The 26,082-nt window shown below is 52.9% G+C and overlaps 10 protein-coding genes across 10 annotated transcripts; 7 read left to right on the forward strand and 3 right to left on the reverse strand.

The window, feature by feature from the left end:
- Positions 1-802: 802 nt before the first annotated feature.
- Positions 803-1,625, forward strand: BO97DRAFT_397830 (glutathione S-transferase family protein; the record flags this gene model as incomplete). The annotated part of the gene is made up of 1 exon (XM_025694160.1): positions 803-1,625. Exon 1 carries the CDS (start codon positions 966-968, stop codon positions 1,623-1,625), a length of 660 nt encoding a protein of 219 aa, XP_025547702.1. The 5' UTR covers positions 803-965.
- A 437-nt stretch (positions 1,626-2,062) lies between these two features.
- rscE (putative RSC complex subunit (RSC8)) lies at positions 2,063-4,951 on the forward strand. The gene is made up of 3 exons (XM_025694161.1): positions 2,063-2,368; positions 2,505-2,995; positions 3,049-4,951. Exons 1-3 carry the CDS (start codon positions 2,272-2,274, stop codon positions 4,516-4,518), a joined length of 2,058 nt encoding a protein of 685 aa, XP_025547703.1. The 5' UTR covers positions 2,063-2,271; the 3' UTR covers positions 4,519-4,951.
- A 646-nt stretch (positions 4,952-5,597) lies between these two features.
- BO97DRAFT_408239 (uncharacterized protein) lies at positions 5,598-7,117 on the forward strand. Its single transcript, XM_025695813.1, has one exon. It carries the CDS (start codon positions 5,848-5,850, stop codon positions 6,781-6,783), a length of 936 nt encoding a protein of 311 aa, XP_025547704.1. The 5' UTR covers positions 5,598-5,847; the 3' UTR covers positions 6,784-7,117.
- Positions 6,960-7,949, reverse strand: BO97DRAFT_326527 (uncharacterized protein; the record flags this gene model as incomplete). Its single annotated transcript, XM_025691319.1, has 1 exon — positions 6,960-7,949. A coding segment is annotated over one exon (990 nt), but the record flags the coding sequence as incomplete, so codon positions are not given.
- A 250-nt stretch (positions 7,950-8,199) lies between these two features.
- BO97DRAFT_199717 (putative APSES transcription factor (MbpA)) lies at positions 8,200-11,915 on the forward strand. Its single transcript, XM_025690521.1, has 5 exons — positions 8,200-8,528; positions 8,639-8,999; positions 9,076-10,777; positions 10,829-11,828; positions 11,890-11,915. The coding sequence occupies exons 2-4, from the start codon at positions 8,700-8,702 to the stop codon at positions 11,512-11,514; spliced, it is 2,688 nt and encodes an 895-aa protein (XP_025547706.1). The 5' UTR covers positions 8,200-8,528; positions 8,639-8,699; the 3' UTR covers positions 11,515-11,828; positions 11,890-11,915.
- A 340-nt stretch (positions 11,916-12,255) lies between these two features.
- BO97DRAFT_460287 (glycoside hydrolase family 5 protein) lies at positions 12,256-14,374 on the forward strand (the record flags this gene model as incomplete). The annotated part of the gene is made up of 4 exons (XM_025699333.1): positions 12,256-12,353; positions 12,462-12,726; positions 12,818-13,198; positions 13,326-14,374. 4 exons carry the CDS (start codon positions 12,256-12,258, stop codon positions 13,992-13,994), a joined length of 1,413 nt encoding a protein of 470 aa, XP_025547707.1. The 3' UTR covers positions 13,995-14,374.
- Positions 14,250-17,673, forward strand: BO97DRAFT_199739 (TPR-like protein). Its single transcript, XM_025690522.1, has one exon. The coding sequence runs from the start codon at positions 14,493-14,495 to the stop codon at positions 17,406-17,408; it is 2,916 nt and encodes a 971-aa protein (XP_025547708.1). The 5' UTR covers positions 14,250-14,492; the 3' UTR covers positions 17,409-17,673.
- Positions 17,587-19,415, reverse strand: BO97DRAFT_353827 (DUF890 domain protein; the record flags this gene model as incomplete). Its single annotated transcript, XM_025692068.1, has 10 exons — positions 17,587-18,036; positions 18,098-18,361; positions 18,415-18,508; positions 18,555-18,687; positions 18,740-18,813; positions 18,865-18,963; positions 19,026-19,036; positions 19,093-19,168; positions 19,223-19,270; positions 19,336-19,415. The coding sequence occupies 10 exons, from the start codon at positions 19,413-19,415 to the stop codon at positions 17,587-17,589; spliced, it is 1,329 nt and encodes a 442-aa protein (XP_025547709.1).
- Positions 19,416-20,066: 651 nt separating this feature from the next.
- pldA (putative phospholipase PldA) lies at positions 20,067-23,294 on the forward strand. The gene is made up of 8 exons (XM_025695814.1): positions 20,067-20,240; positions 20,294-20,694; positions 20,751-20,903; positions 20,957-21,578; positions 21,629-21,889; positions 21,939-22,399; positions 22,487-23,032; positions 23,100-23,294. Exons 1-8 carry the CDS (start codon positions 20,192-20,194, stop codon positions 23,112-23,114), a joined length of 2,508 nt encoding a protein of 835 aa, XP_025547710.1. The 5' UTR covers positions 20,067-20,191; the 3' UTR covers positions 23,115-23,294.
- Positions 23,295-25,278: 1,984 nt separating this feature from the next.
- BO97DRAFT_437496 (uncharacterized protein) lies at positions 25,279-25,446 on the reverse strand (the record flags this gene model as incomplete). Its single annotated transcript, XM_025697852.1, has 1 exon — positions 25,279-25,446. The coding sequence occupies one exon, from the start codon at positions 25,444-25,446 to the stop codon at positions 25,279-25,281; it is 168 nt and encodes a 55-aa protein (XP_025547711.1).
- Positions 25,447-26,082: the final 636 nt, after the last annotated feature.

Consider the following 26,082-nt stretch of genomic DNA (forward strand, 5'->3'; position numbering starts at 1 on the left):
TTTGGAGCTGATAAGTAACTCAGCTTAAAGCATGTTAACCTGAAATCATCAGCACGTCAGGAAGGCACTATTTGGCATTCTCCGCTACCTCCTAGCACGGTGGCAGACAATGTCCATTTTCTTTGTCTTAAGCTGTCTCCCAGGCTACCGTACTATCGTATGGGCGCAATTTCTGTGGTATACAAGCCCCGTATAAAAAAAATGAGTAACTTAATTATTGTTGACTCATGTCTGTTGTGATATGTAGCGAACGCAGATAATTCAAGATGGCATAGTAAGCTGCAGCGGTTCTGCCTAGTAGTGGCTGACCACGAGGCATCCTGGACCAAGTGGCTTATTGCCTGTATTGGAGACGATTGAGCGAGCATCACTCATAAACACTCATTCACCTGAGTGGATTTCTAATACAACACTCCCTTCGGACCTTCGGAGTGCCGACTTTTGAGCATTGACAAACTCACGTCTCCGCTCAATCGGACTAAATTACACCTAACACCCCGCTCCCTGACAGATGGATTTATAAGCCTGCCATATGGAGATACCTAACCCCTTACCTTGATTGTGCATATGGCTATTACACAGTTCCACTGATTACTACTTTATTCTAAACATGTAGATCACCTAGGTGATAACACTCAATGATGCGCATTTGTCAGCGGGTAACAGGTCCGGCAATGGAGCTCTCCACCGTGGACCAACAGCCGACGACTTACTCGCATCGACATTGACAGTTGCAGTGTGTTTGACTTCTCGTTACAGTTGGGCCATGACAGGCTGTAAGACGTCTCCACAGGGATGTGTAGTCCTGAAGTTCGAATGCTTCGTGTCGGGTACATAAGCAACGCGGGGCCTATCCAGAAATGAGCTTCCGTCACTACAAACAGCTTCACTCCTTCTCTGTATAACTCCATCAACTACATACTTCAATCGATACGACCCCGCAAATACCTCTCCAATACCTCAAGATGTCTCTCAAGCCAATCATCCTGCACGGCCACCAGGGCGGGCCCAACCCCTGGAAGGTAGCCATGGTCCTGGAAGAGCTGGAAATCCCGTTCGAGCACGTCTACGTACCATTCGACCAGATCAAGAAGGAGCCCTTCATCTCTCTCAACCCCAACGGCCGCATCCCCGCCATCGAAGATCCCAACACCGGCATCACGCTCTGGGAGTCCGGCGCCATCATCGAATATCTCATTGAGACCTACGACAAAGAAAACAAGATCAGCCCCAAGGCCGGCACCCCGGCCTCCTTCCACGCCAAGCAGTGGCTCCATTTCCAGATGTCGGGCCAAGGGCCTTACTTCGGCCAATACGTCTGGTTCACTCGCTACCACCCGGAGAAGATCCCCAGCGCGCAAGAGAGATACCTGAACGAGATCCGCCGCGTCACCGGTGTGCTCGACAAGGTACTGCAGGACCGCGAGTATCTGGTCGATGGTAAGTACAGCTATGCGGACACCGCCTTTGTGCAATGGTACCAGAGCATTCCGTTCGCGACGGGCGATGTCATCGACCTCGAAAAGGACTTCCCCAATGTTCACGCTTGGCTGCAGAGACTCCAGGCGAGACCCGCCATTGCGAAGTGTCTCAAGGCGTACAGGGAGGCAATCGCTGCTCTGTAGTTGCGAGGAATTTGTCTGCAAAGTGCGCAGGCGCTGCGACTATTGTTCTAATAACGATTGTATATATCGAATCATATGTCTGTCTGTAACAAAATTCTTGCTGTAAATGTCGCCGTGATGTCGAGTTAGTAGTTTGTATGCTCTGTCCATTGACGGTGTTGTGATCTTGGTTACCGTTATCCATATGATAGCTTGCATCCAGTAGCATAGCTCTAATGCGCAGTGGGCGCTGATGAGATGCGCGAGGAGCAAGTATTCAAGGTGAATATGTGGACCGGTGATTGAAATACAAAGTAGATTGTCAAGTTGATGACATAGATTGGAGATACAATCGAGCTAGTATGCAATAGGCCTAGCGCCTAAAATGCTCTTGGCGCGAGTTTTTGGAGCGACGGTCCGTGTCGCGACAAGTCGCTCTGCTCCCAAGCCACCTTTCTCCCCCACGACTTGTTGCTATCTTGGTGGCCATTACCACCCATTTATCTCCTTCCATATCTTTGCTACCTCCAGGCTCCAGATCACAACTGCATTAGGGGTTGCACCGGCACCTCGTCTATCCAATTCTCCGACCCTTAAGGAGCGCGAAGGTCCCTTGTTCCCGTTGCTTGCGACCTCAGCCGTCATCCCCGGCCATCAACCCAATAAGATGGAAGACAACTCTATCATTTCTGGCGGTGCCGCCGACGATGTCCAGACCAATAACGTCACTGAGGATGCTCCGGGTGATGTGATCAGTGCTTCCGGTGAGTGTTGCCTCCCTCCGCCCGCAGCGAGCTTGAGCACGTCAACCTTCCCAACCGTGCGCTGCAAGGTCGCAGTCGCGTGAAAGATCTACTGAGAATAAGATCTCCGCAGCGCCAGAGACTGATAACCCGCTAGATGCCCCTGTCTCGCCAAAGCCCCAGAATGCCGACGGCGAACCCGAAGATGAGGAGATGGGCGGCACAGAGCCCGAAACCAAGAAGGAAAGCGAGGGTGACGAGATTGCCGAAGTAGCTGCGCAATCGGGAGCTGAGGGCACAGCGGGGGAGCAGCCTGCACAGGGCAAGACTTCTGTCGAAACTTCCGCACGCTCACATCTCGTCTCACAAACACATGCCATCATTCTCCCTAGCTATACGTCCTGGTTCGACATGCACCTGATCCACCCAATCGAGAAGAAAGCTCTCGCCGAATTCTTCAACGGTCGGAACCGCAGCAAGACTCCCGCCGTCTACAAGGACTACCGTGATTTCATGATCAACACATACCGACTAAACCCCATCGAATACCTCACAGTCACTGCGTGCCGCCGCAACCTTGCCGGAGACGTATGCGCAATCATGCGGGTTCACTCTTTCCTCGAGCAGTGGGGTTTGATCAACTATCAAGTGAGTATTTGACGCGGAATTTGTTGCACCTTTCGTGCTGACATAGTGCCCAGGTTGATCCTCAAACGCGCCCTTCGAACATCGGTCCTCCCTTCACAGGCCACTTCCGAGTGATTGCCGATATGCCGAGGGGTATGCAGCCCTTACAGCCCGGTCCCAATCACTTCGTCAAGCCTGGCAAGCCTCTTCCCGCTACCGATCGCGCAGCCTCAGCTACACCTACATCTAAGGCCGATCTCAACCTCGAAATCCGTCGCAATGTCTACGATGATAAGGGCAAGGAAATTACCCCTGCCACCGAAGATAAGGAGAAGCAGACCAACGGCGAGGGCTCGGCCGCCAACGGTACCCCCACCGATGCAGCGACCAAGGCACTGGAGAGCGCAAGCAAGGAGCCAAGAAAGAAGTTCCATTGCTTCTCCTGTGGTATCGACTGCACTCGCCTTAGATTCCACTACGCTAAATCGACGCCGGCGACTGCGAACCCCGCTCCTGACACCAAGTACGACCTCTGTCCCAATTGTTTCCTGCAGGGCAGGATGCCTTCTAGCCACAATGCCTCCGACTTTGTCAAACTCGAAGAAAGCCCCTACACAATTGCCCCCGACAAAGATGCTCCGTGGTCCGACTCGGAACTCATTTTGCTCCTGGAGGGTCTGGAGAACTTTGACGACAACTGGGAACAAATTGCCAACCATGTCGGATCGAGAACCAAGGAGGAGTGCGTGATGAAGTTCCTGCAGCTCGAGATCGAGGACAAGTACCTTGAAGACACCCCAGAGGTACGGGCGTCGGCTGGTCGCGATCCGATCAGCCAGTCTGAGAACCCTGTTCTTTCGGTGGTCGCGTTCTTGGCTCAGATGGCCGAGCCCTCTGTGGCTGCTGCTGCGGCCGGTCGCTCAGTGGAAGAAATCCGCAAGGAGCTCCGAAAGCAACTTGAAAAGGGTTCCGGGTCCGAGAAGTCCCAGGAGAAGGGCAAGGAGAAGGAAAGTGCCGTGAAGGCAGAAGACTCCATGGAGCTGGATGCTACCCGCGAGGACGCTGCCGATGAGGTTACAGAGAGCACCGATGCGAACAAGCAAGGCAAAACCACCCTCTCTACTGTTGCTCTCGCTGCCTCTGCGGCCCGCGCCGGAGCCCTGGCGTCTCACGAGGAACGGGAGATGACCCGCCTGGTCTCGGCTGCGGTCAACGTGACGCTGCAGAAGTTCGAGATCAAGTTGCAGCAGTTCAACGAGATGGAGGAAATCATCGAGGCTGAACGCCGCGAGCTCGAGCTCGCTCGGCAACAGCTCTTCTTGGACAGAATGGCCTTCAAGAAGCGAGTCAAGGAGGTTCAAGACACACTTCAATCGGTTAGCTTGAGGGGCCCCGGCGAGGAGACAAATGCTCTGCTCGCAGATGCCGCCACGGTGGGCATTGGAAATCGGTACAACTTCCAGCCTACGGGCGCCGATGCCAGCCGAGGCGTGCAACCGTTGAGTGCAGAGGCAGGTGCCGACTACAAGGCCTTGGACTTGTAATGAAATTCTAATTCTTCATAAATCGCCATGCATCGTTGGACACGTCTTTTGAGTGGCGAAGAATATCTAAAGAATCTTTGTTCTTTTTTTTTTTTCTCTCTTAACTGTTGTCATGACCTGGGCAGGAAAGCTGAGATGGCAGGGGTTATCTTCTTTCATAATATCCAATTGTATTTTGTTGTACAATATCATAGGGGCCGAGCAGAAGCCCAAGAGCGCCAGGAGGTCAGGATACTGCCTGTGACAGGGGGTTTGTTGGAGAAGGGAGGCAGAGCTTCGGTAGAAGCGAAGCGGCTTTGGTGATGAATGATGGATGGGTTTCACTATGGTTTGATTCTTCGATCCTCGTTTTTCTTTTTCTTTTTCTTTTAACTAGGTAGGAAAAGGCGCACATGTTTTGGAGTTCAGAGCTATTCGTGCCCGCAAGTCAATGAATACACTTCTTTTTCAGGTAGAGATGTATACCTTATGGGAAACGGTAGCCAAGTAGGTAGCTGATCTACTGTATGTACTGTACAGTAGTATCTAGTGATCATGCTCTCAATCTAGGCAGCACTGTCCCATGGTATTGTTGCCTAAAGACACCAATACTCTTAGATTCTCCATCTGCTGCAACCAGCCGAACAATCTACTCAGGTCGGTGGTGGATCGACCACTTTGCGATACATCATATCGACTAGTTGACGCGTGGAGGGCTGTCAACTTCAATTGGCATTCGCCCGGCGGGCCCAGGCCACCCAGCAATTCGAATCGACCACCCTGCAATAAACCCTTCGTCTACAAACGCCAAAAGACCTACTGTACCTTCCTGCAGAGCCGTAAAACGAGATTGTGCGACACCACATACCATTATTGACTGGATCATGCTGTAGGTAGTGTACAATACAGTATCTATCCGTGTTGGTCAAACGATGGTTCCACCCAATGATGCAAAGAGCGTATGCGTGGGTGGATGGGCGGGTGGCCGTAAAGACCGTAGGAAAGTGATCGGGAAGGCCGTGAAAGTGATCGGGACCCCGTACGCGTTTTCGACTTCGAGAGATGGACGGGGCTGTACTTAGTGGATTTCAGATGTAAACAAAAGAAGAATTTCGACGCGACGATTTCTTCTTCCTCTATTTTCTTGATCCCTGTAAACTCTACTCAGTTCAATTGAGGTTGGCTCTTGCTTTGCTTTCTGGTTCTACCTCGCTTTCTTTCTACGCGTACACAACTACACCCGTTATCAGTTACGCGGAACCTATCAGGAGATCTGATTGTACTTCGTTACATTCGAATTGCGCACAACTATCCGGTCTCATTTCGATTAAAGTACATTCGTGATAGAATATGGCGCCCACGAAACGCACCGCCGCCGACGCGCTGCTCGACCAGGAGAACCTGGGCAACAGCAACACGCGTCCTTCCTCCACTGCCTCGACTACCACCAAAGACTGCGACGCCATCCGCCACGATATCCGCGCTTTTATCGACTCCAAGCAGATGAAGGTTGGCGAGTTCCAGCGTGCCATTGGCGTGTCGTCGCGCTCGTACAACGATTTCCTGAATCAGGTCGGGCCCGAGAAGGGGTCGCGATCGGCGACGTATCTTAACGCGATGAGGTTCTTCGCGAATCGCGGCGCTGAGTCGATGCCTTTGGCCGACGCGTCGGCGTCGGCGGCGAATATCGCTTTGCCGGCTGCTACGGCTACGGCTGCGGCTGCTACGGCCAAGAGGGCGAGGAAGGAGACTGCCAATACGGCGAGCAGGAGCGGGAGCGGCAGTCGTGCAGCAGCAGCGGCGGCGGCAGACGCAAACTCGAAGTTCGATGTTTCTGGTATTGTTTTGGAAGGGGAAAACGAGATGAAGGTGCCTGTGTTTGAGACGTGTGATCGCATCCGGAAGAAGATCCGCGCCCATGTCAAGAAGCAAGGGGTCACTAAGTCTGGGTTCCTGAAGGATGCGGCCAAGGCGGCGATGCCGGGCAGCGAGAAAAAGATTAATCCCGGTTCGCTGGACACGTTCCTCAAGTACGACGGAGCCCTCACGGGGAACTCGGGCATTGTGTTCTATGCCGCATATGTCTTCTTCGAGAAGTTGAGGATCAAGGAGGGTAAGCCCAAGGATGATTTTCGTCTGACCATGGAGAAAATCTGGCCGGCCGGTGTCGACCGCGAGAGATCCAGCAATGGGCCCTTCTTTTGCCATGTGAGTGAGCGGCCTTATATCAATGAGTTTGGGCAGTTGGAGATCATCAGTAACTCTCGCGTGCGGAAGTTCAGATGAGCGCTTTGGGGCTGTAGAGACGTCTGACAATGCCCGTTTGTCCGGGTTTCATGCCGCGCGAGTGTGTAAATTCAAGTCTCCTTTATTATGTCTTCAGCATCGTGTACTTCAGTCCGAGCGCTAGGTCCGGCTTTAGGTTGGCTGTCGCCCTTCCGCTCTTGCTTGGGCTTGTTTGTGAGCAGCCTCCCTTGAGAATCGACTCCTTCAAATATATCAGCTGCCATATCCTCTCTCACCGGAAGAGCTACCTTGGCTGGTGGACTCCAGTCCCATGCAAAACATGGCTTCCGAGTCTCAACGCCAGTCTTGGGGTGGATCTTAGTCACCATGGACAAGCGAGGTATGAGAGCAGATATGCGCATCCAAGTCCTAACCATGAACCGACGTGTGAGCACATGAGGTCGCCCGTCGGTATAAGGCCTGAACGTCGGACCCTTCTTGGGACCATCCACCAGGAACTCGACATCGAGGTTGGTCTCAGAAGTAGGAGCAGGGGCGGCTCCGATGGCCTTCCTTCTCTTGGGCGGCGTCCATGGCAAACGGCCCGAGATCAGGCCTTCAAGAATTTCAAGATCGTCGTGGGGAAGTGGTGGAAGACAGTTGGATAGCACTTTGCGATACCAATCCCTCCTAATGTTCCTTCGTCGGCAATTCGGAACCGGCCTGGCCCAGGAATTCTGTTTGGGGATAATGCGTTCGAATTTCTTGATTTTGAGGGCTCCATTCAGATGCGGGATCATGCTGTTGACCTGCTGGGCATTGACAAGTTCAACAATGATAGGAGGAGGCTTCCAGTCCTCCGTCAGTAGTTTCTTATCCAGAAGATCCTGCAAGGATTTGGGCGGAGTCTCAGACGACGGAGTGTGTCCAGCAATCAGGTCTCGAACAAGTTCCAATCTTCGAGTCCCACTGCGACCATATGCCATGCGCAAGACCTTCTCTAGTGGTTTCGGGTATCCTTCATTGGCTCTTTGTAGCAGCGACAGGCTCTTACTGGCCTGCTTCTGCAGTTGCCAGCGTCGCCACAGATCCTCCTGCCGTCTGAATCTGGCATTGTCCGCATATTTTCGGAATCGGTCAAGGACATGGCATTGCATGTAAACTTTGGCGACTGGATCCGGGAGATAGGATGCCTCGCGAAGGAGGGATCGAAGAAGCTGCCGCCATGTCGCCGCGGAGATTTGGACCGGTGATTTGGGGGAGAATGTCTTTGGCATTGTTTTAGACCGAATTGTTTGGCGGAGCTCTTTCTCCAGCGTGTCGACTGACTGATTGGCGCTTATTGTTCTCATTCTTTCTTTCCGCAAGGGTAGGCGGAGACCAAAGCGGTCTAGAAGGCGGAGATCCCAAAAGGGTGATATCTATGGATGGAAGGCAAAACGCGAAAACGGGTTTAGCCGCGGACGCGACCAGAAAGGACGATTGACGGACGGACTTCAAGTTGACTTCTCTTGCCAACATCTCAATACTCAGCTCTTTTGATGTCGGTATCTTTAATCATGTACAGCTTGAATCCTTCTTAAAGACCTGGAGCTTTAGATGAATACCATTCGAAAGTGATCGGCTTTACATGCTGTGATCTATCCCTGCAATCGAACACCACGAACCGGCCCTTTCATCCCTTCACGGTCGGAGCGCTAGCCACGCGCCTCCCTTCGATTTCGCGCGACTTCCCGCGGTCTGCTCCAACTGAGTCGAAGTAACGTCGAAGTAACTCCGGAGGCCGAGAGGATCTCCCAGCATAGGTGCAGTTCCCCACATGCTTTTTACTCTTTTGTTTGACATACTGAACATGTCATGCCATTGGCCTGGACGGTTGCAATTGGACTTCCACTGATATCTTCCCCTCAAGCAGTCTTCTGCAGGTTTCATGTTCGACTTGGGATTACACCCTACTTCGCTGTGACCGGGACACCATGGCTTCCAACAACCGCCACCCACCGCGCCCGAGTCTCCAGGTGTCGTACTCGCAGAGCAGCATGGGTTCGAACAATGGCATGGCTTTCTCACAATCCCACATGGGCTCGTTCAACGCTTCCCAATCCGTAGCGTCCACCCCCAGAGCTACTCCGCCTCCGAAAGCATCACAACAGTCGGCCATTTCTTATAGCTTCACCAACAGCTTGCCCCATGGCCCAAGGGGTAGCTTCAGCACATTCGAAGACATGAACGGGTATGGCACCATCTATGAAGAATTCAAGCCTCAGATATATCGGGTAAGTCCCCCATCACATGCACCTCAATGCCATCCACTCTCTCGTCCCGCTAACCGGTCATTACTCTTCTCTACAGGCTGTTTACTCTAATGTATCGGTGTACGAAATGGAGGTCAACGGGGTCGCCGTCATGAAACGCCGCGCGGATTCTTGGCTGAACGCTACTCAGATCCTCAAGGTTGCTGGTGTGGTCAAAGCGAGGCGGACGAAGACACTGGAGAAGGAAATCGCGGCTGGAGAGCATGAGAAAGTACAGGGTGGCTATGGAAAATATCAGGGCACCTGGGTGAACTATCAGAGAGGAGTGGAGCTTTGTCGCGAGTACCATGTTGAGGAATTACTGCGACCACTCCTGGAATATGACATGGGACCAAATGGAACGACGGGCAGTGCGCAGGATTCCTTGGACACCCCGACCAAGGAACAGGCAATGGCGGCCCAAAGAAAGCGACTCTATAACCACATGGACAACCGTGGCATGTCCCAGCCTCAGCAGGGCACATTCTTCCAGAATATTTCTCGCACAGCGGCTACTGCGGTCAATGCTATGAGCAAAGCCCGCTTCGACTCGCCGGCCGCACGTGGAGTCGACGGGAGAAAGTCCAGTGCCATACGGAAACCTTCGCAACAGCTGAGCAGCCAGGATACCCAGATTCCCTTCAGCAGTCAACAGAGCATGTACAGTGTTGCATCCGACAGCGGTTTTGCAAACAATGCTCAGAGGAACGGCCGATACCAAGCCCATGTCGGTCCCGGCTTCGAACCCGAAGAGTCGAACGAGCCTCCGCGCAAACGCATCAGATCTACTTCCAACCATGCGCAATCCTTCGGACTTCCGTACGAGCACTCGACTTTATCAATGAACGAGCCTACTCCGACTGAGCCGAATGACTCTTTCTACCAGGATATGGATGTCTCCAACTCCATGGTCGATGGCACCAAGCGCGGGTGCGAGCCCTTGCAACCTGCCACGACTCCCGAGAGATTCCAAAAGATGAAGCTTATCATGACATTGTTCTTGGATAAGAGAACAAAGGACTTTTCGACGCATCCTGCTCTGATGCAGTTATCTGGCGATGACCTGGAGATTCCATTGGATGAATATCGCAATAATGCTCTCCATTGGGCGGCGATGCTTGCTCGCATGCCCCTTGTGTATGCGCTAGTCGAGAAAGGCGTCAACATTTTCCGGCTGAACGGGGCAGGTGAAACTGCGTTGCAGAAATCAGTGGGAACGAGGAACAACCTCGACTATCGGAGCTTTCCACGCTTACTGCAGGTTCTGGCTCCAACCATTGACATGGTCGATTACAGTGGGCGAACAGTGTTACATCACATTGCCGTGATGGCGGCAACTGGCGGGGGCGGCCATGTATCCGCAAAACACTATCTCGAAGCTCTTTTGGAATTCATTGTCCGCCACGGTGGTACCTCGGCGGGCCAGCCGGGGTCTACTGGCGTCATGGACAACGGGCAAAACTTACCACAGACCGGAGAGGTCATAACGCTTGGTCGCTTCATATCTGAAATTGTCAATCTTCGGGATGATCAAGGCGATACTGCGCTAAACTTGGCGGGGCGCGCACGTTCTGTCCTTGTACCCCAGCTCCTGGAAGTCGGTGCAGATCCTCATATACCGAACCATACCGGTCTACGGCCGGCCGATTACGGTGTAGGTGTGGATATGGTTGAGGGCAATGGCCAATCCCAACAGACTGGAAATAGGAACGACTCTTTCATGGACCAACTAGCAAAGACCAAGAAAGAGATTCTAGATTGTAAGGATCCATCATGGCGCGTGAGAGTTACTCTGGCTGACATTAGTCTAGCGACATTGGCACAGATCACTTCATTGGTGCACGAGACACTGGGCGGCATTGACAGGGAGCTGGCTTCGAGCTTAACAAAGAAGCAAGAACAGTTTGACCACTGGCATGCTAAAATTCGTGAGTCAGCTAAGGCTCGGCAAATCGAACAGAAACACCTGGACGACCTGAAGAGTAGATCTTCAGAGCGCATCGAGCTCGGCCGGCGATGCAAGAACCTTGAGAAGTCATCAGAGGATCTTCTTGTAAAATTGAAAGCGACCCAAGGAGGATCCTTCGATGCGTCTAAGAAGTACTTGGTTGGTGACGCCGATAAAGAATTTGGATTAGACATCGCTGCATTCGAAGCGGTCTTTTCTGAGAACTTTGACCCATCTTCTGGGTTCTCCGAGCAGCAAGCTGCTTTTCTTCGTTCGTTTCCACCTGCAGAAAGCATACAGCAACGAATAGAGGGATACCACAAGTTCAACGATGACATACTGGAGGAGGTGGAGCGTCTCCGATCTAAAAATGTGGTCCTGGGGCAAAACTACCGTCGAGTGGTCATGGCTTGTACAGACTGGACTGCCGAACAAGTTGACGAAGCGGTCGAAGGACTCACGCAATGCGTCAAGGACCTTAATGACAATCCAGTCCCCGAAGATGAAGCTATCGAGATACTGATGAAGGACCGAGGGCAAGACTGGTGATGGTCTTGCGTCGGACGATCTTGACGAGCTTCCATGGTACATATATCACGCTTTGTTTCTGAACATTGGCACTAGCGATTGTTTACATTTTTCTATTCATTCTTGTCTATGGTTCACACCTGGTCGGAGTCGGCCAGCCACAAGGAAGCATTGTTCATATGAAGGAACTACGGTGTTTGAGCATGTTTGATTAGATGTTTTTATGCATTCATGTCTGTACCTCCAGATACCCTCAGGACACATGTGCTGGATTTATAACGGCTAATTTGATTGTGGCATCTACGATTCTCATGACCCTTGCAGGGTGGCTGTCCGTAAGTCGGTAGCCTGGTCTATGCCAAGCTGGATTTAAGCGGTTGCACTGACTTGAACGAGGATCTGGTGAACTAAATGTGCCACCAATCGGCAAGACTATCCAATTGATGGAATTAAATCAAATCCTTGGCTGCGAGAGAGGTTCGGTTCGCATAGCCTAAAGTGCTTCATTTATCCGTCGCTGAGCCATCCAAACTCCCACTGGGAAATGACATCCTCAGGATATGAACAGCTTACCCCACCCTTTGGTAAAGTATTTGAAAGCAAGCAGCTGCGGTATTCGAGCTTGTCTGAGCTCATACATTCAACCTTTGTGTAAATCCGCACCAAGACCTGCACAGCCAAGAATCAAACACCCCCCAACGAATTCGCCCTCGATCTACGTACCGAATTGAACCCTGTACAGTACATAGCCGCTACGACAGGATGTCCACCGGGATTCTGAAAGTCAAGGGCAACCAGGTAGTCGACAGCAATGGCGACGAAGTGCTCCTCCGCGGAGCTGCCCTAGGCGGATGGGCCAAGTAGGCTTCCTCTGCATGCAACTCGTCTTTCATCATCACGACTTATCATAATCTTTTTTTTCTTTCATTTGTCTAGCTAACTGACTAACTTTCCCCCCTCTCGTCCAGCATGGAGAATTTCATCACCGGATACGCCGGCCACGAGTCCCAGCACCGCACCGCCATGCGCAAGGTCCTAGGCCCCGAGAAATACGAGTTCTTCTTCGACCGCTGGATGGAGTACTTCTTCACCGAAGCCGATGCCAAATTCTACGCGAGTCTCGGGCTGAACTGTCTCCGAATCCCGTTCAATTTCCGGCACCTGGAGGATGACATGAACCCTCGCGTGTTGAAGGAAAGTGGCTTTAAGCATTTGGATCGGGTTATTGATCTTGTGAGTATTTCTGTCGGGATATTGCATTGAGGGATTGAACTTTGTGTGTGTGTTTCATGTTTGATAAAGCTAATGGGGAGGGTGTGATAAGTGCGCCAAACAAAAGATCTACACGATCCTCGACATGCATACCACGCCCGGCGGCCAGAACCCCGACTGGCACTCGGACAACCCCACCAACTATGCCGCCTTCTGGGACTACAAGGATCACCAGGACCGCACCGTGTGGCTGTGGGAGCAGATCGCGGCTCGCTATCGAGCGAATCCCTGGGTGGCCGGGTATAATCCCCTCAATGAGCCCTGCGATCCGGCGCATGTGCGGCTCCCGGCGTTCTATGAGAGGATTGAGAAGGCGATCCGCCAGGTCGATCCGGAGCATATCCTGTGGTTGGATGGGAATACCTTCTCCATGGAGTGGAAGGGGTTCGATCGCGTGCTGCCGAATTGTGTTTATTCCATGCATGATTATGCGGTATGTATCTCCCTCCGCCTTTCTTTGAAGGATTATGGGGGTTCGGGGACTCGGGAAGGGCTTGATTATACTGGCTTGCTGCGCGGTGCTAGGGCTAATCGTCATGTCATTGCGTGACACCTTCTAGTCCATGGGCTTCCCAACCGGTCAACGGTACAAGGGCACCCCAGAGCAAAAGGAGTACCTCGAGCGCGCGTACCTCCGCAAAGTCGAGTTCATGAACCAGCACGGCACCGCCATCTGGAACGGGGAGTTCGGCCCCGTGTACGAGAATCCGCGGACGGAGGTCGAGGCCGACGTCATCAACGAGGAGCGATATAACCTCCTCGGCGAGCAGCTGCGCATCTACGACAAGTACCGGATTCACTGGTCCATCTGGCTCTACAAGGATATCGGCCTGCAAGGCATGATCCACACGAATTCCGACAGCAGATGGAACAAGCGCATCCAGCCGTTCCTGGACAAGAAAAGCCAGCTCTGGCTGGATGCCTGGGGCCGGGCCCCGTTCCCTGAGCCCGCGGCCGCCCTGAAGCCGCTGGTCGACTGGATCGATAAGGTTCATCCTCGCGCGAAGGAGGCCTACCCGACCCCCTGGGGAACAGAGCGCCATCTGCTTCGTGCGGTGTTCCAGACGTTCTTGGCTGCGACGTTTGTGGATGAATTCGCGGAGTTGTTCCGCGGGTTGGATGAGAAGGAGTTGGACGAATTGGCTCATAGCTTCCATTTTGATGAGTGCGTGAAGCGCGATGGGCTTAATAGGATCCTGCGGGAGCATGCCCAGCTGCCGGTGCAGTGAGCAACGGATCATTCCTGTATATACTTGCTGCTGCCGAGGGCGTGGCCATAGCGTTGTAGGCGGTATTTTATGGGTTCAGCTTGCGGGGAGAATGCTAATTGCCACGCCCAAGTCGCTTTGTGCCGTCACCGCCCGAGGTATCCTTATCGATAAAGTCGGCAGAAAAAAACCCCGCCATTTTTTCCCACTTGTGCCTGTCCATCTCTTTCCTTTGCTTTCGTTGACACGGTCGTGCTGGGGATTTAGGCTCATCGTGTGCTAGCCTCCTGATCTTTTGAGAACGCATAGCATGCGTCTGTGATTGATGATTGTTGCATTGTTCGCATAATATCTAGCCACCTGCCAATGTGAAGAGCCTGCTCTGTTTCTTCCTGATTAGCATTCTTTCATACCTGAATTCCCCACTTTGCGACTACCATAGATCATCGCAGGATTTCTTTCGCATTCCTCCAATTTCCCTTCTACGCCAGACATAACATCTCGTTTGAAACCATCAACATGGCCGATACCGCTGATACCTACCCCGCGTCCTTAAGCACCGCTTTCGACGAGACATCCTCATTGAGGGACCGCTACGACCCCATTGCGCTCGCAGACGCCGAGATCGTTCCTATACTGCAGCTGCCGCTCGCGAAGGAGGTTTTTGGACACAATGCCGATGAGAGTGTGTTGAGTCGCGTTGCAAAGGGCGAGGTATCCTACACCACCTTTCTGTCCGAAAGGGTACAGGCGGTCACGCAATCGCCTTTGGAAGGCTTGACGTCCGAACAACAACGCTCGCAGCTGCTGCACATTGCTCTGGCCGCGCTTTTCGGATTCCTGCAGTCCAACGTGACCGGCCCACCCTTGACCTTCGGCCCCGCGGACATCATCATCCCCGCCGCTCTGCGACCCGACGCAGCCACTCTCCGAGCCGTTCGTGCCCATGTCATTCGCAACCTCTCCGTCGATGGTGAGGCAGCGTACAAGCTGACCCCCAATGTCGAGCTGTTCGCTGTCGCCAAGGCCCTGCTGGCTGATACCGATGTTCTGGTCGTCAACGGTCCCCTGGTGGCCCGGACGGCAAGACTCCGGGTCAATTTCCTTCACCAGAAGATGCTGTCGGAGGTGACTGGTACGCTGCAGGATTTGATTTACAACGAGCTTGAGGACCTCAGCAAGGTTATCTTGAGCGCCCAGTGCACGGCGCAGGAGCGAGGAGGGTTTTTGCTCGAGAGAGCAACTATCCACACCGTTCACGGCTTCGATGCAAAGGCCCGCGCGGACCTCGAGCAGGCCGCTAAAGAACGGAAATTCGAGTTTGCTTTGACGGGTAAACTGGGTAAGAGAACTAAGTTCCAGGAGCGCGATGTCAGTCAGCTTGTCATCCTGGCCAAGAGCGCCGACTCGTCGGAGAACAACGGCAAGAGCGAGAACGCGTCTGGTCCGAAAAACCTTGATCTCAACGATGATACACTTTTGGAGTCTATTTCTTTCGCCAAGGCCGACGGAGAAGAGTCTCAAGGAAAGCAGGTGACTGTTCAGGATGAAGCGGCGCTACCCCCGGCGTTGGCATCTCTCGACCCCGGCGACCAGCCTAAACTCGAACCCGTCGACTCCGCCATCCTTCTTGCCTTGGCATCGGCTATCACCAATACCGCACCCGAGAACGGTATCACCCGCGAGGAGACGGCGCCCTACGCTACCCGTGTCCTGGAAGGAGGCAGCTCGAACTGGCAGATCTACACTCAGGCTTTGTTGGTGCGTAGTCGTGTTGAGGGCCACAGATCCAGAACTGTCGAAAGAGCTGTTCTGCAGATGCAAGCACTCGTGGACCAGGTCATCGCTGATACTGCCACTTCTGATGAACAAGCCGGTGTTTCTGTCGAGGCACCCACAACTTTCCTGCCGCGTCCTGAAAAGTCCGAGTCCGCATCTGCCGCAGAGCGTTTGCAATACGTGTGGCTTATGAACTTTTCCACCCGATGGGACCTCGAGGCCGAGCTTGCTACCAGATGGGTCAATCTCGGCGGTCTGCGCACGGCGCTTGATATCTACGAGCGTCTTCAGATGTGGGCCGAGGCTGCACTCTGCTACGCTGCGACGGAGAGAGAGGACAAGGCCAGACAGATGGTCCGCAAGCAGCTCTACCAGCCTACCGGTCAGGACCCCGATGATGACAACGAGAAATTCGAAGGACCCGAGCTGTCTCCTCTGCCCGCTGATGCTCCCCGCCTTCTCTGCATCCTGGGTGATATCGACACCGACCCGGCCATGTACGAGCGGGCTTGGGAGGTTTCTAACCAGAGATACGCTCGCGCCCAGCGCTCCCTGGCCCGCCACTACCTCACTCTCAAGCCTCCGGCTCTCGAAAAGGCCGAAGAAGCCTACCGCAAAAGCTTGGACATCAACCGTCTCAACCACGGCGCCTGGTTCGCTCTGGGATGCGTGCAGCTCGAACTCCACCGTTGGGATGATGCCATCTTCTCCTTCACACGCACCGTCCAGCTCGAAGACACCGACGCCGAAGCCTGGAGTAACCTGGCGGCCGCGATCCTCCGCTCCCCCAGACCCGACGAAGACACCCCCTTTATTTCCGAACAACCACCCAAACCCAAAGCGCCCCTCGCCGACGATGAGGAAGAAGGTGAGGACGAAGAAGCGGCCCCAGAGGACCCCTACAAACGCAAGCGTGAGGCCCTGGCCGCGCTCCACCGCGCCGCCTCCCTCAAACACACGGACGCCCGCATCTGGGACAACATGCTCACCGTCGCGGCCTCGATCCCCCCGCCCTTCACTCCCTTCCGTGACGTCGTTACCGCGCAGCGGCGCCTCATCGAGCTCGTCGGGTCCAAGAAGGGCGAGAAGTGCATCGACATGCCCATCCTGGGTATGCTGGTCGACCACCTGGTCCGGGCCTATGATTACCAGGACCTGCTCATCCGCGTGGACGACAGCCCATCGGCGGAGAAGATCGTGCGCAGCGGTACTGTGCCGGGTCAGATCATCTCGCTGATCGACCAGGGTATCGTGCCGCTGATCACACACTCCGCGCCCCTGTGGCTCCTCGTGGCGAGCGTGGAGGAGTGGCGGGACCAGCCGTCCAAGGCCTTCGAGGCGCATGAGAAGGCCTGGCGCGCGACGGTCGCGTCGTCCACGCAGGGCGCCTTCCAAATGGGCGACGAGAAGAAGTGGCTGGAGGTTGTGCGCGCCACGGAGCGGTTGGTCCGCGATGGATACGCTCGGTACGGTCCCATGGACAAGGAGGGCCAAGAGGGTGCTGCAGAGGCGGAGACGGAGATGGTGGCTAAGGATTGGAGGTTCAAGGCCCGCAGTGCAGTGCGTGGTATCCTGGGTAAGGGCAAGGATTTCTGGGAGGATTCCGAGGGGTGGGAGCGCCTGAAGGCTTTGCAGTCTGAGGTGGGAAGTGCATAGATTCTGTTGTTGATTTGCATATATAGAGTGTGGGCTCGTAGCATTTGAAGCTGGGTACCAGTTTTCAAGAGAAGCGGGCCGTTCTAGTCACGATTGTTCATGTTCCGAATTGAATTTCGTATTCTTTTTCTCTTTTTCACTTTTTTGTTTCTCATTCATCATGCCCATTGTTATTATTCTACTCGTCCGATCGTGTTGGGGCTGTATCAGATCGTTGCTTGCTGTCTATCTTCCGTTTTAGCATGCCGCAGAAACTCTCGAAGAGGACGGTATCTGTTCCCTTGATCCACCTGATGATCACCTTCAGCCCTTTCTCGTCGATGGCCTCTTTCTTGACCTGCACCCTGAACCCGAGGGCGGCCTTACTTTCTTCGATCGGGGCCTGATCGGTCATTGCTTCTGGATTGCGCATCTTGCGGCGGGCCTGTCGAGACCAGACATTCTGCATCGCGAAGCCCACGCCCATGGCTAGGTCCTTACGCCAGACCCATTGGACGGAGAGGGCTTCGAGTTCTGCATTGATTGTGGCAGCTACGTCGGCGATAGACTCGGTGGTGGTTGTGAAGGTGTACTCGGAGGGAAAGGGGAGAAGGTGCTTTGGGATTGCAGGGATACCTCGGGCTACGGCCTGGTTATGCGGTCAGGAGTTAGTCCAGCGCCACTGGTGGTCCGCAGAGAAAGGTACATACCACTGTCGGACGACGATCAGTCCAGGACCAGGCTAAAGCCCATCGTTTGGTCTTGTTGCCTTGCACAAACTCTGTCACGGCATAGTTGTTGTTGCCGTGTTCGATCAATCTTTCCACCAAGACGGAGATGCTGCTCAACTTGCCGCACATCGAGGTGTACCAACGTACTCTGTCGCGCAGCTGGAGACTCTCTTCGATCATTCGGGAGATGAACGCGACTTCTCCACCTGTTGTCACCATCTCGACCTCTGCACCTGTGCATGCCTGAGGGGCTGAGTGAGCGAATTACCTCGTTAATGGAAGGCGGTGGGTCATACCGAGAAAGGCGGCCTCTCCTTGGCTTCTGCTGACGCTACCATCTCATCTCGAGAAGTGTAGAAGGGGGGATTGCACATGGTGAAGTCTAGTCTTCTGCAGGTTAGGTAGTGGATATACGAAAATGAGCTGCTGAACGGACCTGTCAAGCTTGAGCTTCGTGCCTAGCGGAATGAGCTTATCCTCTGGGTCCGTCTTGTAGATTGTGATGCGCGAATCGAGCCCGTTTGCCGAAATGTTCGCTTGTGACGACTCGATATTGCCCTTGTCAATGTCTTTATGGTACGAGTGAGCTTGGTATGTTTGCGGCGACGAGGACGGACTAACCTGTCGCTACAAAATTCCATTGGGGCCGCATGGAACATCCTAACAAGGGGTAGATGCTGCAACATCCTGTCCCTCTGTGGCTTCTTGGTTAATGTTCGAACTAACAATGGAGTTAAGTGACGTACATGTCAAGTCCCACGACTTTTTGATCGGGATCATAGCTATCCCGGTAGTCATCGCCCGTGGTATCGAGGAGATCTTGCAGCCAGAGGATATAATTCAACCTGCCATTACTGTATCAGGACCAAGTGGGAACTACTGGTCATTATGTGTGCCTTTTGCTTACCTGTTCGGGACCTGTACCTGATTAGCAAGCTAAGCATTGTATTCTGTAGTCAGTCAAGATTGCATACCGGCGGACAAAGTCTGTTGTCAGGAATGTCGACTTTCAGGTCGAAATCTCGCTGCAAGAGACTCGTGGTCAATTGTCTATATCTGTCAGCGGTGACTTGGACATTCTGTCGGTTCGCATCGTGGACCCACCTGACAGCACCGGGGTCGGTAAAGTCCAATTGCCCGTTGGATTTTAGACTAGATTTTTGACTTCTGAGCCTTTGCAGCTATGGCGAATCAAGTGGTGGGATGTGTGGACTCACTACTTAGCAAAATCCGGGGATTGGAGCGCAAGGGTGGTAAAGTCAATGTCATCCTTGTAGGGATTGCGTGATGCGCTCATAGTGTAACTGCCAATGAAGAAGGATTCGGGGGTTATGGTCATGTGCGAGACATAAGACGACGAGGATGACGATGGTGACGATGATGACGGAAATGTGTAGCAGGCTAGCAGCAACTCCGGTGGAAAGCACCCAGTGGATGACGGTGGAGTCTACCCGAGGCAAATCCACTGACACGCGACAGGGACATGCAGAAGTCGACAGAATAGTCGGAACTAGACCAGACTGGGGCTCTTTAGTGTTAGTAGTTTGTGTGCAGTGTGCAGGATGCAGCAGTGCCGATGATCCTGGAATGGAGGAAAGAAGAAGTTCTACTTTTGGATATGATACCTGATGATGCCTGGTCTGCCTGCCTTTTCCGAGAGGTTCCACACCTCAGGCCGCAACTCACAACCTTCTAAGGCTGGAAATGATGTCATCCCACACACGGTGTGTTGCGCCCAGGACTCAGGGCTGGCTTTTGATTGCTCTTCCGAGGTCTCCATATTACAATCTGATAATATTACCTCACTTGACTCTATCTCACTGGTCCCTGCCTCATGCCGATCGCCTTGGCGAATCTGGAACATTTCCCAGGCAGAACCGTGAACGGGCTCGTCCATTTTTTATTATCTCCTGATTGATTTCCGATCGTCGGTGGATCCCCTCCCCTCTCCCCCCTCTTTCTCTTCCCCATTCTTTTTCTCTTCAGCTGCAGTCCATCTGTTGCTGCAGTTTTTGCGCTGCCCCTCCTCATAGCTATTCAAGAGGACCTACTTCTCTATCGCGCTGGATCACGATGGAGAAGTTTAAGAACAAGATCGATCACTTGGAGGAGCATCTCAAAGGTTAATCTTTTCTCTCCCTCTGTGGATTCGACTAATTACCCGTCGGGGCACAGACACTCATATCGAGAGTTTCGAGGCAAAGGCATCGCATTTAAAGCACAAAGTCGGCAAATTCTTCAACATCATCAATCCCAATCATCGCCACGATGAAGCGCACGAGCAGGAGACAGACCGCAAGAGAACCGCCATTTCCGAGGCCAACCGCTTTCAATCATTCGCTCCCATCCGCGAGGGTAACAGGGTCAAATGGTATGTCGATGCGTTGGACTACATGTGGGCGGTCTCCATCGCCTTAGAAGAAGCCCAGGAGGTCATCTACATCGCCGACTGGTGGCTCTCCCCAGAGCTCTTCCTCCGCCGGCCTGCGTTCATGGAGCAGGAATGGCGGCTGGATCAGGTCCTCAAGCGCCGCGCCGAGGCCGGTGTGAAGATCTACGTCATTGTGTACAAGGAGGTTCGTTAGCCGCCACGGTTGCACGGTTGCCACAGTCGCTGACCGAACATGCTTAGGTGAATCAAGCATTGACCTGTAACTCGGCCCATACGAAGCACGCTTTGCGTGCCCTCTGTCCCGAGGGATCTCCCGGATACGGGAACATCAAAGTTCTCAGACATCCGGATCACAACATCTTCGAGAATGCTGCGGATATGACACTGTATTGGGTATGTCTGCGCCCACGCATGCTTCGGGAGTGAATTAACTTTGGATCTGCTAGGCCCATCATGAAAAGTTCATTGTCATTGATTATGCGCTGGCGTTTATTGGAGGTATCGATCTGTGCTTCGGAAGATGGGACGCCCATCAGCACCCCCTCGCGGATGTCCACCCGTCAAACTTGAGGGACGAAATCTTCCCGGGACAAGAATTCAACAACAACCGGATCATGGATTTCCAGAGCGTGCAAGATTGGCAGCAGAACGAGCTCAGCAAGGCGGACTACGGCCGGATGCCTTGGCATGATGTTGCCATGGGTTTGATGGGTGACTGTGTGTATGACATTGCCGAGCACTTTGTTCTTCGCTGGAACTTCATTAAGAGGGACAAGTATAAGCGGGACTATGGCGTTGATTGGCTTATGCTCGAGGGTCGCACCGGGGAGGACGAGGATCTAGTGGGAGTACAACGCCCGAAATACCCCTGCGGCGACTACGTGCAACATCCCCTGAAGCCTCTTGACACGAAGCCCCTTGGCAAACAAGGGTTTGCGCGGGCACAGATCGTGCGCAGCAGCGCTGATTGGAGCAGTGGTATTCTGAACGAGCATAGTATTCAGAATGCCTATAAGGAGGTTATCGGCCAGGCCCAGCATTTTGTCTACATTGAGAACCAATTCTTCAGTAAGACGGCATAATTTTCTCCTAGAGTTGCAGCTACTAATCATGCCTAGTCACTGCCACGGGAGACAAGCAAGCGCCCATTCTGAACACAATCGGGCGCTCAATTGTGGATGCAGTTGTTCGAGCGGCTAAGGAGAGAAGAAAGTTCCGAGTCATCATTGTCATTCCCGCTATCCCCGGATTTGCAGGAGACCTCAGACAGAACGCAGCGACCGGCACCCGAGCGATCATGGACTATCAGTATAAGTCCATCCATCGCGGAGAGCACTCCATCTTCGGGCAGATCGCTGCCCAGGGTGTGGACCCGAGAGGTAGGTCGAGCTACGCCATCTGCGACAAACTGGAATCTAACATGATCAGAACACGTCTTCTTATTCAACTTGCGTGCCTTTGACCGTATCAACAAGACCCCAGCTCTTGAACACCTGGAAAAAGAGGCAGGCGTGACGTATAACGACATCCAGCGTGGAATTGCGGAATCTATCATGAGCGACAGTGTTCATCCGGCCATTGACAACGAAGGAGACCGGCATGAAGTTGGCTACGATAACGCCCAACAGGAGAAGGAGGCTCGGATCGCGCAGCTGCGCAAGTACGAAGAACAATTTGAACGCCATAAGGAGCAAGAGGGCCTGAAGGGTAATGACACCGTGGCCCACACCACGATGCTCAACGGCGGCAAAATGTCTGACGAGCCCTGGGGCGGCGACCCCGAAGCCGAGAAGGAAAACATTGTCCAAGAGGAGCTCTATGTGCACGGTAAGGTGTGCATTGTTGATGACAGAATCGCCATTTGTGGAAGCGCCAACATCAATGACCGGGTAAGCCCTTTTTCATCTCCCCTTGCAGTCACCTACATTAGCCCCCTGCCAGCAAAGCAGCTAACTTATTCCACCTACTCCCCACAGTCCCAATGCGGCTATCACGACAGCGAATTAGCCATCGTTGTCGAAGACCAAGACTACATCGACAGCACCATGGACGGCCAGCCGTACAAAGCCGCCCGCCTTGCAGCAACCCTGCGTCGCCAACTGTGGCGCGAGCATCTCGGCCTGCTCCCTGCGCAGGAATACGATGCCTCCCAACACCCCAATGCCCAGCCCCCGTACACGTGCATGAATCAGATCCTCGAAGGGCCGGAGAACGACTTTGTCACGGATCCCATGAACGACGCACTCTGGGAGATGTGGACCGGCCAGGCTACCACCAACACGGATATGTACCGGATGCTTTTCCGTGCCGATCCTGACGACAACATCCACACCTTCGAGGACTACGACAATTTCTGCCCTAAGGGAAACAAGCAGGGACATTTGTTCGATCCCTACCAGCCCATCAAGGAAGTGCGCGAGAAGCTCGATAAGATCAAGGGTCATTTGGTCTGGATGCCGTTGGAGTTTTTGAAGGATGCTAATATGGCTGAACCTGGTTTGCAGGTGAACCAGATCACCGAGGTGAGTTTATTTTTCTTTTGAATGGGTAATGATCCCAGTCATGATGTATACTGACGCATGCACACAGAGTATTTACACCTGATTGTTTTTGCTTGTGATATCTATGGCCTCGCATCTATTCCCATAATAATCACTTTGTATCTGCGATGTACATTCGCAATGGTCCAGTTTCGGCAGAGTAAAGGGCACGCGTGTAGATCTAGATACTATAATCTGGTGTGTAGCCTGTGGCCGTGTATCCAACCGGTAGAGATACCAGACTCCGCTTTGTCTCCATCCATGATCCCCATCCAGCCCCTAGGTGTACCTATACCAGCACCATACCTGCATCTTCCCTTAGAAGCCAGTACCTAGTACCATCTACTCAGAATAAGCATAACCGATCCCACAGTCCTCAGCATCCATCAGGATCATCCAATCTGCACACCGACCAAAAGGGTAATGCCCCCTCCCAACTGCACTGCAATCTCACACCCGACACCCAATCAGTCCCGCGCGCATCCGCGAAGCAAAGTATAAAGAGATCTACCTAATCTTCAAGACCACGCAAGGGAGCTCTGTCCGCAGGATCGTTGTCTCAGGGGGAGGGAGGGAGGATGGAAGACACCCCTACACACGCTCACGCAGTGCTGGAGCTGACTTCCGTCCTTTCCACTAGTAAGTCTATCACACCTCGGGCTGGGCTGGCTGGGCTGGGCTGAGCTGTGTCGTGTTGAAAGGGTTGGCGTACTCGCGCTATAGATACGCGGCTAAGTTAAACTGCCATGGTATCTCAGGTAGCTTCGACTTCGATCGAGGTGTGTGCTGCGCTTCACTGGGGTGTATCTCGTGTATAGTACTGGGTTTGATGTAGAGACATGATTTGGAAAGGCTGTGGGGTGCTGTGTGTGTCTCAGGATTGAGCGAGTGGGGTTGTGGATTTAGACTTTCGGTTTGGGTCCACGATGTTCTGGGTGTATGTCGGTTTGGCGTTAGTTTGCCACTCTGTCAGTTGGTTAGGGTGGGGTGGGGTGAGGCGGGAGAAATGTGGTATTCAGATCGAGGAGAGCTTAGTGCATATAAATAAATAGGTAATGGACAATCCGCAGGGGGCATTGGTAGGAAGGTGTCTATCTAGCCCTTGGGCCCATAAGGGAAATGTGATACGCTGATTGCATATAGCTTAGTGCAATGATTGATAAAGATGTCTCTGTCAGAAGTTTGGAATGCCAAATACATCTATACCCGGCCGGATTGTCTTGGGTCGATGTAGAATTCAAGACTTGATGCCTTATTAGATAAAAGTGGTGGAAGAGATAAATCCAGGATTAGATGCGTCGCCGCAGATGATACTTCCTCCGAGGGAAGTCTAAGATAGTCTTCTAATCTAAAAAAGTTGGAGCAGAGGGTCACGGAACACCAGAGAAAACAAACGAGCATCCTGACAATAAGGACACAGGAAACAAACACCCGGGCTGAAATATGGCATGGTCGTCAATCAAAGACAATCCCTCCTCCGTTTTCCCTACTCCTGAACGCCGGAGCGATGCGATTTCTAGAGCGAACAGCTTTGTGTGGACAAAACACGAAAAAGCAGAGGATCGTTTTGCGAGACAGGCTGAAATCAGACAAAAAGCAGTCGCTGGAAACAAGGATCGGAAAATGCGCGAGATCACTTTTGTTGGAGATCGCAGGAGACTGCGAGTCAGAGACAATGCAGCTCCTGGTTGTTCTGGAATGTGAAATGCTCTCCCACTTGCAGTGAGCCAGAATCGGAGGTCGGATCTCTCCCTTCAATCATGATCTGTTGAACATGAAAAGTGCATCGAGGAGTCTCTCCGATTCGCAAGGGGTAGATGGATAAGATATCCGGGGGTGTTGGTTCGTTTAGAAGCGACGTCCGGAGTAAAAGAATGCCACCTGCGGTGGGGTGGTACAGGTGACAGGTAAGAAATGAAGACCGGAAAGGGAAGAAATGGAACCTATTAAGGGGGGAAAAAAAAAGCATGAAAGTGTGGAACGGGTGATCCATCATACGACAGATTTGCATGGGGTGCTTTTTGTTAATCGCAGATGCAAGTCATGCATTGAAAACAACGCTGTGGTGGTGTCGTCAGATTTCCCGGAATCTGCCCAGGGCAAGCACTAGACAATCCCGACGTCAGTCTCCTTTTTGTTCCACAACAGGTGCACAGTATGTTACTGTGAGCGGATGGGCGTTGTATCCAACCAGTGGCACTTACCGATCTTTCGAGGCAAGGAAAGCACTATGCTTTGGCGGTGTGGCATGCATTGCAGCGAAAATGGCCACAGATCTTGCATTGCCAGATGGCAACGAAGGGGCCGGAGTTGCAGTCAGAGCAGCGCCAGGTAAGGATGTTGCCGTTCGTGGCCTGTACAATGGCGAAACGGTGACCGGAGCATTGGTTGGCCATGGTGTTGTATTCTAGTCGCATCGATGTCCGTCAGTTCATCAATTCGACTACCGCTCCTCATGTACGAGACGCAAAGATTCGGATCAGAAGGTCTCATGCTCTTACCTGAACTTGTCAACGGGATGTGGGTTGAGAAGTGGTTTGTCGGTGACTTTCGACAGTCTAGCTTGGGGTGTAGGGGCAATTGGTGTTCCTTTAACTACGTAGGACTGAAAGAGATGTTGGATGTTCTAGGGCAAGGGTTGGTTCCGTTGAACACGGTTGGTTCGAGGAAGGAATGAAGGATGGAGGAGAGGAAGGGGAAAAGAATTTCTTAAGTAGAAAGGAGCGAGGATCTGAATTATGCGACGATCCGGAGAGTAGAGAAGGAGAGCTGCCAATGTGTTGTTTGTGGTGTTGTAGAAATAATGAAGAACGGAAGGGCAACGAATCCATAGTATATATAGGGTTGAGAGCTGGAAAGGAGGTAGGGCTCTGAGATCTTTGCTTTCTTTTCTCAACAATGGGCTGGCTGCATAGCTTCGGAATGGTCGTGTCTCAAAGAGCAATTCCAATTACCTACAGTCCCTGTCTGGAGTACGAGGTCCAGAAGCACTCAGGCGAGAAGCCTTCCAGTTGCATGGAACCCGCTCTCAC

Source organism: Aspergillus homomorphus (assembly GCF_003184865.1).
Source record: "Aspergillus homomorphus CBS 101889 unplaced genomic scaffold BO97scaffold_46, whole genome shotgun sequence".
NCBI lineage: Eukaryota > Fungi > Ascomycota > Eurotiomycetes > Eurotiales > Aspergillaceae > Aspergillus > Aspergillus homomorphus.

Excerpts from the sequence above, each read along its gene's own strand:
- rscE (XM_025694161.1), top strand. The coding sequence starts at position 2,272 with ATGGAAGACAACTCTATCATTTCTGGCGGTGCCGCCGACGATGTCCAG. Across the intron at positions 2,369-2,504 it reads TGATGTGATCAGTGCTTCCG|ATGCCCCTGTCTCGCCAAAG; the intron begins GTGAGTGTTGCC and ends ATAACCCGCTAG. Across the intron at positions 2,996-3,048 it reads GGGGTTTGATCAACTATCAA|GTTGATCCTCAAACGCGCCC; the intron begins GTGAGTATTTGA and ends CATAGTGCCCAG.
- BO97DRAFT_408239 (XM_025695813.1), top strand. The coding sequence starts at position 5,848 with ATGGCGCCCACGAAACGCACCGCCGCCGACGCGCTGCTCGACCAGGAG.
- BO97DRAFT_199717 (XM_025690521.1), top strand. The coding sequence starts at position 8,700 with ATGGCTTCCAACAACCGCCACCCACCGCGCCCGAGTCTCCAGGTGTCG. Across the intron at positions 9,000-9,075 it reads TCAAGCCTCAGATATATCGG|GCTGTTTACTCTAATGTATC; the intron begins GTAAGTCCCCCA and ends TCTTCTCTACAG. Across the intron at positions 10,778-10,828 it reads CAAGAAAGAGATTCTAGATT|CGACATTGGCACAGATCACT; the intron begins GTAAGGATCCAT and ends ACATTAGTCTAG.
- BO97DRAFT_199739 (XM_025690522.1), top strand. The coding sequence starts at position 14,493 with ATGGCCGATACCGCTGATACCTACCCCGCGTCCTTAAGCACCGCTTTC.
- pldA (XM_025695814.1), top strand. The coding sequence starts at position 20,192 with ATGGAGAAGTTTAAGAACAAGATCGATCACTTGGAGGAGCATCTCAAA. Across the intron at positions 20,241-20,293 it reads CTTGGAGGAGCATCTCAAAG|ACACTCATATCGAGAGTTTC; the intron begins GTTAATCTTTTC and ends GTCGGGGCACAG. Across the intron at positions 20,695-20,750 it reads ACGTCATTGTGTACAAGGAG|GTGAATCAAGCATTGACCTG; the intron begins GTTCGTTAGCCG and ends GAACATGCTTAG.